The 12,549-nt window shown below is 43.7% G+C and overlaps 3 protein-coding genes across 4 annotated transcripts in view; 2 read left to right on the forward strand and 1 right to left on the reverse strand.

The window, feature by feature from the left end:
* The first annotated feature begins 1,882 nt into the window (after positions 1-1,882).
* LOC102192299 (GTPase IMAP family member 1-like) lies at positions 1,883-3,912 on the forward strand. Its single transcript, XM_005755025.1, has 2 exons — positions 1,883-2,689; positions 2,763-3,912. The coding sequence occupies exons 1-2, from the start codon at positions 2,107-2,109 to the stop codon at positions 3,506-3,508; spliced, it is 1,329 nt and encodes a 442-aa protein (XP_005755082.1). The 5' UTR covers positions 1,883-2,106; the 3' UTR covers positions 3,509-3,912.
* A 3,805-nt stretch (positions 3,913-7,717) lies between these two features.
* Positions 7,718-10,026, reverse strand: LOC102192594 (GTPase IMAP family member 7-like). 2 transcript variants are annotated; one of them, XM_005755026.2, is made up of 4 exons: positions 9,957-10,026; positions 9,661-9,711; positions 9,160-9,270; positions 7,718-8,530 (listed from the first exon to the last, which is right to left on the reverse strand). In XM_005755026.2, the coding sequence occupies exons 1-4, from the start codon at positions 9,976-9,978 to the stop codon at positions 7,782-7,784; spliced, it is 933 nt and encodes a 310-aa protein (XP_005755083.1). In that variant the 5' UTR covers positions 9,979-10,026; the 3' UTR covers positions 7,718-7,781. The 2 variants fall into 2 exon arrangements, with proteins under 2 accessions (XP_005755083.1, XP_005755084.1); XM_005755027.1 differs by lacking the exon at positions 9,661-9,711 and having other exon boundaries at positions 9,957-10,014.
* Positions 10,027-10,424: 398 nt separating this feature from the next.
* LOC102193085 (GTPase IMAP family member 5-like) overlaps positions 10,425-12,549 on the forward strand; it is a 7,816-nt gene continuing 5,691 nt past the window's right edge. The window contains exon 1 of the mRNA XM_005755028.1: positions 10,425-10,713. The gene's annotated coding sequence lies outside the window, so the exon portion shown is untranslated. The remainder of the gene's footprint in view (positions 10,714-12,549) is intronic.

Here is a 12,549-nt window from a genome sequence, read left to right on the forward strand (position 1 = left end):
TACAAAAGGGATAAATAGAATAAATAGGAATAAGAATACAAGGGAACGGCACATTTCAAGTATTGTGAGTCTATTACACCGTTGGATATTAACAAAAACTATTGCACAGTGAAAAGGCACTACAGCTACTTGTTCTCCCCTCCTTTGTCCCCGTTTCCCCTCCCTCTCCCCTCCAGCGAGCAGTTAAACTGTCTGGGACAAAGGAGTTTTTAAGTCTGCTGGTCCTTCACTTTAGGAGAAGCAACCTGTCACTGAACAGACTCCTCTGGTTGTTTATGGCCATGTGCAGAGGATGCAGAGGCTGCCCAGCATGGTCCATAATGTCCATATTGAACCTTAATTTGTTTTTATATGAGTGCGTGGAATGAGTCTTCAGTTGAATGTTTTTTAATAGGCAAAAAATACTTAAATAAGTAAATGGCGAGTAGAATTTTTGTCTTTTTTTTTCTATTTTTAATGATCGGAAAATTGATCCGATCCGTCACTTAAAACCGTGATCCGATCTGAACCGTGAGATTTTTGATCCGTTGCACCACTAGTAATGACTGGTCGACATCACTGGGGGGAATTTTGGTCCACTCTACTGTCAGAATTGTTTTAATCAAGGCCCAACATAGGGTTTTCAAGTCATTTCAAATATCTCAATTTCATTTAACTCCAGACTCTGATTACTCTACACCAACAGTTTTGTTTCATTCAGAGTTGGACTTCCTTGTGTGCTTCAGATCCCTTTCCTGCTGTGAATCCCACGTGTGATTATACTTAAGCTCAGGACCTGATGGCTTGATGCGGGTCCTGAACTAGTAAAGGAACTGTGGACCATTACAGTAACAGCATCATGTTTGACTTTAATGCTGGTGTTGTTTCTGAAATGTTTCTCTCACTATACAAGATTCAATTTAGTGCAGTGAGTCATCACAGCTCTTGGTGATCATCAAGAGTCGTCAGATTCTTATAAATAAACCTTTGCAGACTTACAGATCTTTCTGACCTTGGTTCACATTAGAGTGGCTCATGATTAATAGTTCAGAGACAATTATTTCTTCACGTAGTACCTTGTGGATTTCAAAAGCTTCTTTCCCTTAATAGATTACTTCACTGTCTGGGTTAGTGCTAGTGTTATTATTTTTGTACCTGAACCATATATCTGAACCGTGAGATTTTTGATCCGTTGCACCACTAAAACAGACACAACCAGAGTTACAGTTTAAAATCCCCCTATACAATAAAAACACCTTTTCAAAGAACTCTGCCTCTTCCTCTCATCTGTAAAGTTTATGGACAAAAACAAGTTCTGGATCTGAATCATATAATTGTTGAACTAGATCTGCTAGAAAACCCCTAAGGTATAACTTATTTTATGTCTTTTAATTATCTCTTTTTTGTTTGTTTGTTTGCTTGTTTACTTCGATTCTGTTTGAGGTTTGTTTTTTTGTTTGTTTGTTTTTTTAATTAATTAATTTTTTTGTTGTTATTTATACTTCCTGTTCATTATCTTTCTTCGATATGTTGGAATTCAGCCTGTTCTGATACTATTTCATGTTGGAAAAATAGAATCTTTGTAGAGATTGCCATAATTGTTGTACATTATATTTTGTGCAAATTAAATAAACACCCCCCCCCAAAAAAAACCGAAGGCTCTGCATGTTTAACAGTTTAACACAACTTCCGCTCACGTCCTTCATAATAAGAGCTCCAGTCTGAAGGCTGCACCCGGACAATCGTCGTTTACATTTCTTTCAGCACTAATAACACGACTCGTCATTATTACTGACAAAAACACGTCGATGATCTGCTACACGTGACGCACACGGCACGCAGAGTGTCCCGGTGCCTTTATTTTGAAGGCGTCATCTGGTTTCGAAAGTAAAGAGCACTCCTCAGTAACTTCCGGTGTGCCTTCGTCAGGTCTCCGCGGTTCTCTGAGCTGTTTTATCCTGCTGAGTGTGACACACACACTGCATGCACACCTGTTCAGGTGTGTGAGGAGCTTCCTGTCAGACTGAAGCAGGTGTGTGTTCACACTCATGTTCCTGAATCCATCACTTTGTTGCTGGAGGCTCCTGCACGCGCTCAGTTTGGACTCACCTGGGCTCGTGTTCACACATGGATCTATTGGATCCAGTTCCAGGTCCTGATCCAGGTCCAGACCTGACTGTGGTCCTCCTGGGGAACTGTGGCGTGGGTAAAAGCGCTTCAGGAAACACGATTTTGGGCCGAGCGGCATTTGAGTCAAAGACGTCCTTCAAGGCGGGAGAGAGCGAGATCAGAGAGGAGGCGGGGCGAGTGTTCGGGAAGGTGATCCTCGTCATCGACACTCCGGGAATACTGGGACGAGAGGAGCCCGTCGGGAGGTGCTGTCGGCACGTGCTTGAGTCCCCCGGCTCTCACCTGTTCCTGCTGGTGGTTAAAACGGACCGATTCACTGCCGAGCAGGAACGTGGCGTGGAGGCGGGGCTCGCAGCGGTGGGAGGGCGGGGCTTCAGCCGCTGTTACCTGCTCTTCACGGGTGGAGATGCCCTGAAGAACACGTCACTGCACGACTTCATCTACCAGGACCGGCAGAGTCCGCTCCCTGGTGTGGTGGCGAGGTTCTCCGGGAGGTTTCACCTGTTCAACAACGAGGACGCAGGAAGAGAGCAGGTCCGAGAGCTGCTGCTGAAGGCGGGGCTTCTTCACTGCCCACCAGGTAAGACAGGAACTGCACGCTCACACAGACTGTACACTGAAGATGGTCACATGTTTGTGTCTGTGTCCTGCAGCTGAGTGTGTGGGGTCAGAGGTCAGGAGGATCCTTCTTATCGGTCCTCCTGGAGGCGGGAAGAGTTCTGCTGGGAACTCTGTGCTGGGCCGCCGCCACTTCGAGGTGGACTGCGACTTCCACGGAGGCGGGAGAGGACACATGTGCGCCGAAGCAGAGGGGGGGCGGGTCTTCGTGGTGGACTCGGCGGGACTCACGGGTGAAGGTCTGACCCGGGAGCAGCTGCTTCGCGACGTCGAGAGCGCCGCCCAGCTCGCCGGTCCGGGACCTCATGTGGTGGCGGTGGTGGTGAAAATTGGCCAGCTCTCAGCCGCAGACTCACGGGCGCTCGCCCTCCTGACCGAGCTGTTGGAGGGCGTGGCATCCCGACACGCCGCTGTGCTGTTCACTCACGGAGACGCTCTGGGAGAACGCCGTCTGCAGGACGCGATCAGGTCGAGCCGCCGCGTGTCAGACCTGGTGTCCCGCTGCCGGGGGCGACACTGCGTGCTGGACAACACTCGCTCAGGAGAGCGGGCGCAGGTGGAGCGCTTTCTCCGCCTCGTAGACGACATCATCAGAGAGAACGATGGACGCCACTGGAGCTGGGACAAACTGAGGTCAGGTGACTCGGAGGACACTTCCTGTTCGAAGAACGATGTCGAGCATGCGCTCGCCGCGAGGACTCCTCCCTCTCTGCTGAGCGTGTGCTGGCGTGTCCTGTGTCTGAGCGCGCTCTTTGTGAGGCGTCGTTTCCACTGGATTTAACGGTGACAGATGAAATCTTTGGGTCATGTCTGTTGTCATGAATCAAACCAGTAAAATAAGATGTCTGTCGGCTTTGATCGGTAACTCCTTCACGTGAACTCGTCTGTGATCGCTGGTCTCTGTTTCCAGTATTAATAATAAACATCATGTTTGACTCTTTATTATGTACTTATTAGTTTTTGGTTGGATTAAGTTTGATATTCATTAGATCAGTGCCTCTTTAGTCATTAATTAGATTATTTGATATTAACGGTTTAATTGAATCATCGTCTCTGCTGGTTTTTGTTCATGTTTCTAGCAAACTATGCCTGTTATGTTTATTGCCTCATTTGTTGCAGCTTAATTTTTTAGACGACATTCTGGCTGCAACAGCTGCCAGTAATTTACTGCAAATATGAACTTTTGAATAAAAAGACATGTTTTGTATTATGCAGCTCTTCTGTGCTTTGTCAATAGGAGACGGTAATCAAGCTCATTTGAATTGTATTTTAACAGGTTTAAATTATATTTGTTTTATTTCAATGTAATTCTGCAAAAACCAAAGTTCACTGAATTTTAATTCAATTCAATTTTATTTATATAGCACCAAATCACAACAAAAGTCGCCTCAAGGTGCTTCATATTGTACATTTCTCAACAAAGTAAACCGTTATATATTCTACATTATCACTGTATTTTCCACAGTGAAATTCTGGCAACCACAGCTGCCAGAATTTCACAGTAATATTCAACTTTTTACTATGATACTGTATTATTTTATACAGACTCTCTATATTTAACGAAGTGTTAAAACTGTTATTTTCACATGAATTACCCATAAACAATTTTACAATTTATTTTTAAATTCATAGCCATTTACTGAAAAATATAAGGTAATTATTTATTGTGAAATTTATGGTTTTGTGTTCTACATTTACAGTTTATTTTTCATGGTGAATTCTACAATTTTTTTTCTTTTTTAGGCCAGCATGAAATTCTAGCTGTGATAACAGGATGTCGTGGTCAACCGTGTCAAAAGCTGCTGACAAGTCCAACAATGAAAGGGCAGCAGGGCTGCCAGAGTCCAGAGTTAAAAGAATATTATTAAAAATCCTTACAGGTGCCGTCTCAGTGCTATGTAGTGTTGTAAAGTCAGATTAACATTTTTCAGAGATGTTATAATCAAGGTGGGCCTGCAACTGTAGGTAGACTTTCTCCAAAACTTTCGACAGAACAGGAACTTTTGGATTGGCCTGTAGTTGGACAGAACAGTTGCATCCAGGTTATGTTTTTTAAGAAGAGGCTGGTTTAGCCTGTTTAAAGCATGATGGGACGCAGCCTGTAGCAAGGGACGTGTTAATTAATATTAATTAATGAATTAATAGAAAGCCCAACAGTATTAAAGTGTTTTTAAGCAAGCTTAGGGGGAGACAATCAGAGGGGCAGTGTGATGATCTTAGATTATGAACTACCACAGTCAAGTCATTAAGGGAGGCGGGATCAAACTGCTCTAAGACAGCTGAGCACACAGGAGAAAGACTGACTGAGGCAGCAGACAATGAGACGAGAGCCCTAATGGATAGAACCTTGTTGTTAAAAAAAATCATCACAAATACTTGGTGAAGAAATGACTACAGCATTATCACGTGAACTAAGAAATGAGACATTAAAAAGTACCTGAGGCCTGTGACTGTTTACTGACACTGAGTTTGAGACAAACATGACGTGTGTCCATGCTTTTATTTAATGGTGGAAATTTTAAGAAACCATACTGAGTAAAATATAAAGGGCATGGAGACAGATGTACAACATACTCTCTATTTTTTTAATACAGAGCGCTATGATGTCCCAATAACACCGTAATATCATGGACTGTACGTATATATCCAAAAATGTCAAGTACGTTAGCCAAAGATTTCAGCCAGCTCTGCTTCAATCATACGAGTAATAACAATAAAACATAAGGTTTCATTATTTGAATCTTCAAGGTCAAAGGTTGAGGTGATTGGTTCATGTTTGTCAGATGAAGTTCTTTTTTTTAACACGATTGTGCACTCTAACCCTGAACCTAACCTAAGATTTAGATCCTAAATTTAGTGGATCAAAGTCAAAATAATATAAAAACAGAAAGTGAAAGTTACAAAAATACAACCTTTTCCTCACCAATATAGAGCTAGCTACCCAGTGTTTAAAAGTGAAAACACTGGACAAATGAGATTTTCCATCAGGTCCCTGTCATGACTCCATCACACAGAGTCCAAAACAATGTCAAAAGTTTATTTTACAGTAAAATACAGTCTTTTAATACAAGTAGATATTAAAGAAGACTCCAGCACACAGTCACATGACTTATCACGTCAGATAATCAACACACCTCTGACCTGCATGAGGTCATATATGAAGAGACCAGTCAAAGGGCTGTTGATCAATCAATAACATTCCAAAAACTCAATTCTGTTCATCAGGATGTTTTCACTGGGAGAAACGTTTCGTCATCATCAGGTGACGTCTTCAGTCTCAGCTGACTGCAGGTTTCCAATCTTATAACCAGTACATTTGCACAGTGACTGAAACCAGCCCACTGAAGGAACAGTGGGCTGGGAGCTCAGTTCACTCTTCATTAATATGCAATTGTATGTATATTTAGGGCAGTGCAGTTCTGTACACCATGTTTCTGCTGCTACCACTCTTATTTTTATAATATTCTGTACAGTTTTTTCTCATAGGTGTATATACATGAGGAAAAAAATGAAAAAAGAAGACATACACACACACACCTACACACACATGTATTCTTATATTTCATCCCTTTAGATGTATTTACATGTATGTACACTCTGATGGTGAGTAAATGCACCAAAATTTCTAACTGTATGTTCTAAGTGACAATAAAATGCCTAATCTATTCTATACACCACATGATCCATTTCTTTTTAACAGTCTGCTGGATGAAGATATTATAACGTCACACTCACGGTGATGTGATGAAACTACATTTGCTTACAGATTTGATTCAGTAAAACATTTTTTGATTCTGTTGATTTTAAAGCTTTTTAAGAACCATGGTTCCAGCTACACTTTAGTTACATTTGGTTAACATGATGACTCTATGTGGAACAGACTGAACATGCAGATGATACTCTGATTTATGCTCCCATCCTGTATCCTGTCCATTACTGACTGAGATTTAAACTACAGGTTATTTGTGCTTCATACAGCTACAACAGCAGTTCCAGTTCCAGCCCATGAATCCTGAAGATCTCACAAGCTCTCCTGGTAAACATCACCATCGGCTGCACAAGGAAAGTCATGACCCAAGAAGCTGATGGAAGCTTCTGGAACAGCACCACCCAAAGTCTTCAGTTTGAGTCTCTGAACCAGTGCAGGTGGAGAGGGCTGTGAGTGTGATCAGTAATTACTGTGCATTAGTGCTGTTGATATAACGATATTTATCGGATGACGATATAAAAATGTCTATCGTTTCATTTTACGCTATCGTTTGTTTCGTGGTGTCGCAAAATAAACTGTTTACGGCAATATTCATGGTTCTGATGGTCACTGTAGTTATTATTAAGTTCTTACAGTTCTCTCTTTCTCTTATATTTAATGTAACCACACTACAGACGGACAAGCGCCTGTTTTCATGCGTCGTCGTTAGCAACAACGACGGTAACACCATCGCGTGTCCGCTTGTTTATGTTCCACATAAACTTTTCACAATAAAAGGTCAAGATCCTGTTGAGACTTTTCAAAATAAACTGAATCACGTGAAAGATGCAGATTATTTACAGATGAGAAGTAAAAAAGAGCTGCCAGGTGCTAAAAAATAAAGCTTAGACTCAAACGTTAGAACAGGCTTTTCCCCGCAGCACGCCGTGTGATAAATACTCACAAAGAAAACGGCGCCGTTACAGCTTATGTCTAAAAATGTTTCGTTTCATGCATCGGATAAAACACTCGACTCCAGCTACACGACGCACATCTGAGAACACTTCAGGCAAGTCGAGCTGCCCGAGATTCACAGAATTTACAGAAAATGTTACATTTTTGTGATTTATATCGTTATCGGACGATAGATGTCTGATATCGGGACATGAGATTTTGGTCATATCGCACAGCCCTAGTGTGCTGACTGAATTGGGTTTGGAGGACTGAGCTGAATCAGGTTGATCCTGATAGAAACATCTATAAATGACTTGTTAATAAAAACAGACTCTGTTGTAAACAGAGTGCAATGGCTACAATAACATGAGTTTAATTTGAAACACAGAGCTACATAACTGAAGATGTCAGCTCAGTTTATCTTCAGGGTCTCGTGAAACTTGGTGAGGATTTCATCAAAACAGTCTACTCTGGCCACCTGCTCCACGACCTGACGGACTCCGCTCTCTAAAGCTTGATAATACCGCCTCAACTCCTCCACTTCCTGCTCTTTCTCTTCCTGAGCCTCCATCAGTTTCTTCTTGTACTCTGACTCAACAGCTTTAATTTCCTCCTCCATCTTCTTCTTGAAGAACACTCTGAGCTCTGACTCGCTCTGTTTCAGCATCTCCTCCACCTGCATGTAGGTGTAGTTGGAGTAAAACTCTCCTCCGTTGTCAGCCACCATCTTATCCACCTTCTTCAGCAGATTCAGGACTTGGCGGCGGTCGTTGGCTTTGAGATTGTTGAAGATGTGGTATCTGTTTCCAGCCTTCTGCAGGACCTCCTGCAGCTCAGGTCCTGACTCCTTCGTTATGAACTCGTCAAAGTCTGCTCCGACTTTGTCTCCGTGAGTGAAGAGGATGATGGTGTACTTCCAGGCACCCTCTCCAAAGATCTCCTCCACCTTCTTCACAGCGTCTCGTTCCTCTGCTGAGAAGGGTCCCACGTTGATGACCAGCAGGATGGCGTGGGGCCCCGGGGCCGACATGTTGATGCATTTGGAGATCTCCCTCTTCACGGCGTCTTCAGGCAGGAAGGTGTCAAAGAGGCCGGGAGTGTCAACCACAGAGACCATCTTCTTAAACACCCTTTCCTGCTGCTTGGAGCATTCAGCAGTCACTGAAGAGGAGGAAACAGATCAGTTCATCTGAATTTAGATCAAATATGAACACAGCCTTCACCTGAACATGAAGGAGGATGCACAGATGCACAGAGGCTGGAATGTGAATATGAATCTCATACTTGACACAGACTGAATGCTCAGTCTGGTGCTTTAATCGTTACAGAGACTTCAGTCTAAGAAGTTTGGAAAGGAAAGAGTCTTCTTTAAGTTTCCTGAAAACGTTTCACCCGTGCTGTGAATATGTGTTTTATCCCAAAGTTTGATTTTGTTCATCAGGACGTTTTCAGTGGGAGAAACGTTTCGTCATCATCAGGTGACGTCTTCAGGCTGGGACTCATGGCCACTGATCAGTGGACTCATGGCCACTGATCAGTGGGCCATTCCCCACCTCACAGAGAGCTGGGGAATGGCTGCAATCACAGCATGTAAGATGGTGACAGATGTACCCTTAGGCCCCTCCTCCATTCAGAGATGGTCTTTCCATTTTCATGTAAATGGCCTCCTCGACTCCGCCCTCAAACCAGCATTCCTCCCTGTCCAGGATGTTACATCCTCACCAACTTTGTGTGTGTGTGTGTGTGTGTGTGTGTGTGTGTGTGTGTGTGTGTGTGTGAGAGAGAGATACCTGAGGAGTGACTGGAAGCAGCTCTGAAGGCCTCTCTTCCCAGTATGGTGTTTCCACTGGAACTCTTTCCTGCTCCAGTCTTCCCAACCAGAACCAGCCTGAAATCAGACACTGAATGCAGACACACAGAGGTCATAGGTCAGATTACATGTGCAGGGCATTCCAGGCTGATCTACAAAGAACTTACAAAACTACAACATTATCTGATTTTTAAATATCACATGACCAAAGTGCTTTTCTGTTCTGACTGAGAGCTGACAGGTGCTGCTGTGAGGGAGCACGACCACCTTCACTTCAATATGAACAAACCTACAGAATCACGTGACCAGCTCACACTCATGCGGAGCTTCCATCTTTCACCTCCTCTCCTGTCAGCTCTTCTTTATCATGTGTTAGTCAGAGGTCGTTCGTGTTTGTTTCCTGTTTCCTCCGGGACCTAAATGTTAAAGTTTACTGAAAGATGAAACGTTAAAGTGAACAAACAGGAAGCAGAGACCACACCTGTTGGAGGCTCGTCCTTACTACTTCTCCTCGCCCTCCCTCCTGCTGCTCCTGCACACACACAGTAATCTATTACACGAAAGTGAAAGTAACTGAAATAAAAACTGCGTCACGCACGAAAAACCCGCTCAAACGGCGTTTTTCACCTAAAATTTAGCAGTAAACTGCGCGCGCGCACACACGTTTATATTAATGAAGTTTCCTCTTTGTTCAGACAGTTTGATGACTTTGAGAAGCGCAGACGGAGAACAAAGATCGCATTAGCTTTAATAAACATAATTTCCACACACACTCACCGGGCTGTTCCTCTGAGGCCATCGCACCTACTCTGAACTTCGCTTAGTAACGTAGTCACAATGCCGCCCTTTCCGGTATCACCTTCAAAATAAAATCACAGTGATAAGGAAACGGTGGAGTCTGGACCACAGGAAGGTTCGGTTTCATTCCTGGGGAAAGATCCAAGCTTCATGTTCTTATCTGTGAGTGATGACTGAACCCAGGAAGCATTGAATAATTACCTGCTCGGGTACACTGTCAGACTAAACACCTTTACATCGCCTGGGTTCAGTAACACAACCTTTAAAGGGGTGGAGTCCTCTGCGCTGATGGAAACTAAAGCTGAGGTGAATCATGCTGTGTTAAAACTTTCCCGTGTTTAGAGATGGGGATTAAAATAAACTGATTCAGATATAAAAAATGTTTCCCAGTCAAAGACTAATGCCTCCGGGGCTTTTATTCTGAAGAGCCGTCCTGTTTCCGGTGTCAGCAGTTCGCGCCTCACGGTGAAGGGGACGGAGCCACAAAGAAGAGGAAACGGCCTGAAAAGTTCAGATGTGTTTCCGGGTCTCTGTGCTGTTGTGTCTGCGTGTCGGTGGAAGCATCTTCACCTGGACAGGTCCAGCTGTCAGCGCGACCACGGGGACCAGCGGGGCTCAGGCGTGATCGGCAGACAAACCCACAGACAGAAGCTGCAGATGTTCGTCTTCAGGTGTACATATCTGCGCATGTCCGAGGCTCCGCGAGGCCTCCAAGGACACGCGCGTTCGCAGTGAGGTACGTGTGGGTCACGTTACCAGATATTTCTGTTGAGTGTGTTCACCTCAGTAAAGTTGTTGAAAGAACACGAAGTGGAAGTAAACACTGTGGGGTAATAACCACGCTCACAGCCCACAGCAGTCTGCAGGTCCCACTTACGTCTGTGGAGATGTGCACGTGATCAGCTCGTTGATGCTACTGTAAAATAAGAGAACACCTGTGAAATACTGTGTGCACTGTGCGTGGATGTAATCATCTATACTGGTTACTGATGTGCCAGATGTTTACATAGATAACATCTGTTTGATGAGTGCATGTACACCAACTCCTCACACTCTAAGGTTGATGAGGGGTCATCAGTTTGTTAGCTGGATGTTAGGGGCCATTGGAAGGGTGGGGATGGTAGGTGTGTTACTATTATTATTGGTATTAATGATAGCACAATCAGTGTGTCAGTGGTTCTATAATTTGACTGTGGTATGAGTTGTATACATATTGCAGACGTTATATTAAGGAAACATTTACAGGTGGCATGTTTGATGTTTGTTTATCCTAGGGGTGGGCAGTATAAACGGTATACGGTAGAAATGATATTTGGCCAACGGTTGAGATTTTGACTATACAGCTATACCGTGATAGCGCATGTTGATGGTGTCATCAAGCTTCGTCTGTTTTGGTCGAAAGCATCGCAGCGGCTGCAAACAACATCATCTGCAAATTATGCCGGGCGACAGTCACAGCAAAGAGACGAGGCACTTTTGAAATATGGGGAAAGCCAAAAACGACGCTTCCTCCACTTCTGTACCATTGATTCATTACTGCTGAATTCTCTGGCAGCTGCTCTGTTCCCATGTTGTAGCAGTATATTAATGACTAACCTCGTATTGTGGATGGATTATCTCAGTTGTTCTCCTGACTGAAGTTTGGTCCGTTTACAGCATCCTGCCATGTGATTGCATTTGTCTCTAACTATCAGGAACCCCCACGTTAACTTTTATCGAGTGGAAAAAAGTTAGCAGCCATCCTTCAACTTCACTGTGCTAATGTTATGCTAACCTAGCTGTTTTGCTAAAGTAGCACAACATTATCTACCACCTAGCCCAACTTTAGTAACCCTACAAAGTAGGGCTGCTCAATTAATCAAATTTTAATCACGATTACGATCTGGGCTTTCAACGATCATTAAAAATGACTGAGCCGATTATTAGCCCCTCCCTCATTTATCCGCGACACCTCAAAGGCCGGTCCGTGAAAATATTGTCGGGCATAAACCGGTCTGTGGCGCAAAAAAGGTTGGAGACCGCTGATTAAGAGGACCCGAGGGAAGCTCGGAAAGCTGAGCAGAAGTTATTTGGAGAGGAGAGTGACTGCCGTTGAAAAGAGAGGTAAAAAAACTTCAGTGGTGTTGCACACTATTTTATATTATTTTTTAAAGTCATTGTTAATCCTTTAAATCCGGTCAGAGCAGCACGCACCGTTTTGTGTAACTATTTTTAAATCCCTGTAGAACCGGAACCGTGTAAGCTAGCCCAATAACCCAGAGGAGTTGTACTTACATCTGATGCATCAGCTTGTCCTCGGTCACAGTTTCCTTTCACATAAAGCTTTGCAAAAACTGCATAAAAAGCTCTTGCAGGAACAAAAACATAATATTCCAGAAACAGGCTTTGCCGATCCGATCAGCTGTTCGTAACACTTCCCACACTGAAACAGACGTCAGCGCGAACTATCGCATGTCCGCCATTTCCTGGCCAAAACCGGAAGTGACGTCAATTTTGCGGAAAATGTAGTTTTTTACTTGTAGGCCTTAAAAGCCTATACTGCCCATATGGAAAAGAAATAGTAAAAACTTAT

This window comes from Pundamilia nyererei, unplaced genomic scaffold (genome assembly GCF_000239375.1).
Source record: "Pundamilia nyererei isolate P.nyererei 1_Seehausen unplaced genomic scaffold, PunNye1.0 scaffold00844, whole genome shotgun sequence".
Classification (NCBI taxonomy): Eukaryota; Metazoa; Chordata; class Actinopteri; order Cichliformes; family Cichlidae; genus Pundamilia; species Pundamilia nyererei.

Excerpts from the sequence above, each read along its gene's own strand:
- LOC102192299 (XM_005755025.1), top strand. The coding sequence starts at position 2,107 with ATGGATCTATTGGATCCAGTTCCAGGTCCTGATCCAGGTCCAGACCTG. Across the intron at positions 2,690-2,762 it reads GCTTCTTCACTGCCCACCAG|CTGAGTGTGTGGGGTCAGAG; the intron begins GTAAGACAGGAA and ends TGTGTCCTGCAG.
- LOC102192594 (XM_005755026.2), bottom strand. The coding sequence starts at position 9,978 with ATGGCCTCAGAGGAACAGCCCG. Across the intron at positions 9,712-9,956 it reads GGCCTCAGAGGAACAGCCCG|GAGCAGCAGGAGGGAGGGCG; the intron begins GTGAGTGTGTGT and ends GTGTGTGTGCAG. Across the intron at positions 9,271-9,660 it reads TAAGGACGAGCCTCCAACAG|TGTCTGATTTCAGGCTGGTT; the intron begins GTGTGGTCTCTG and ends GTCTGCATTCAG.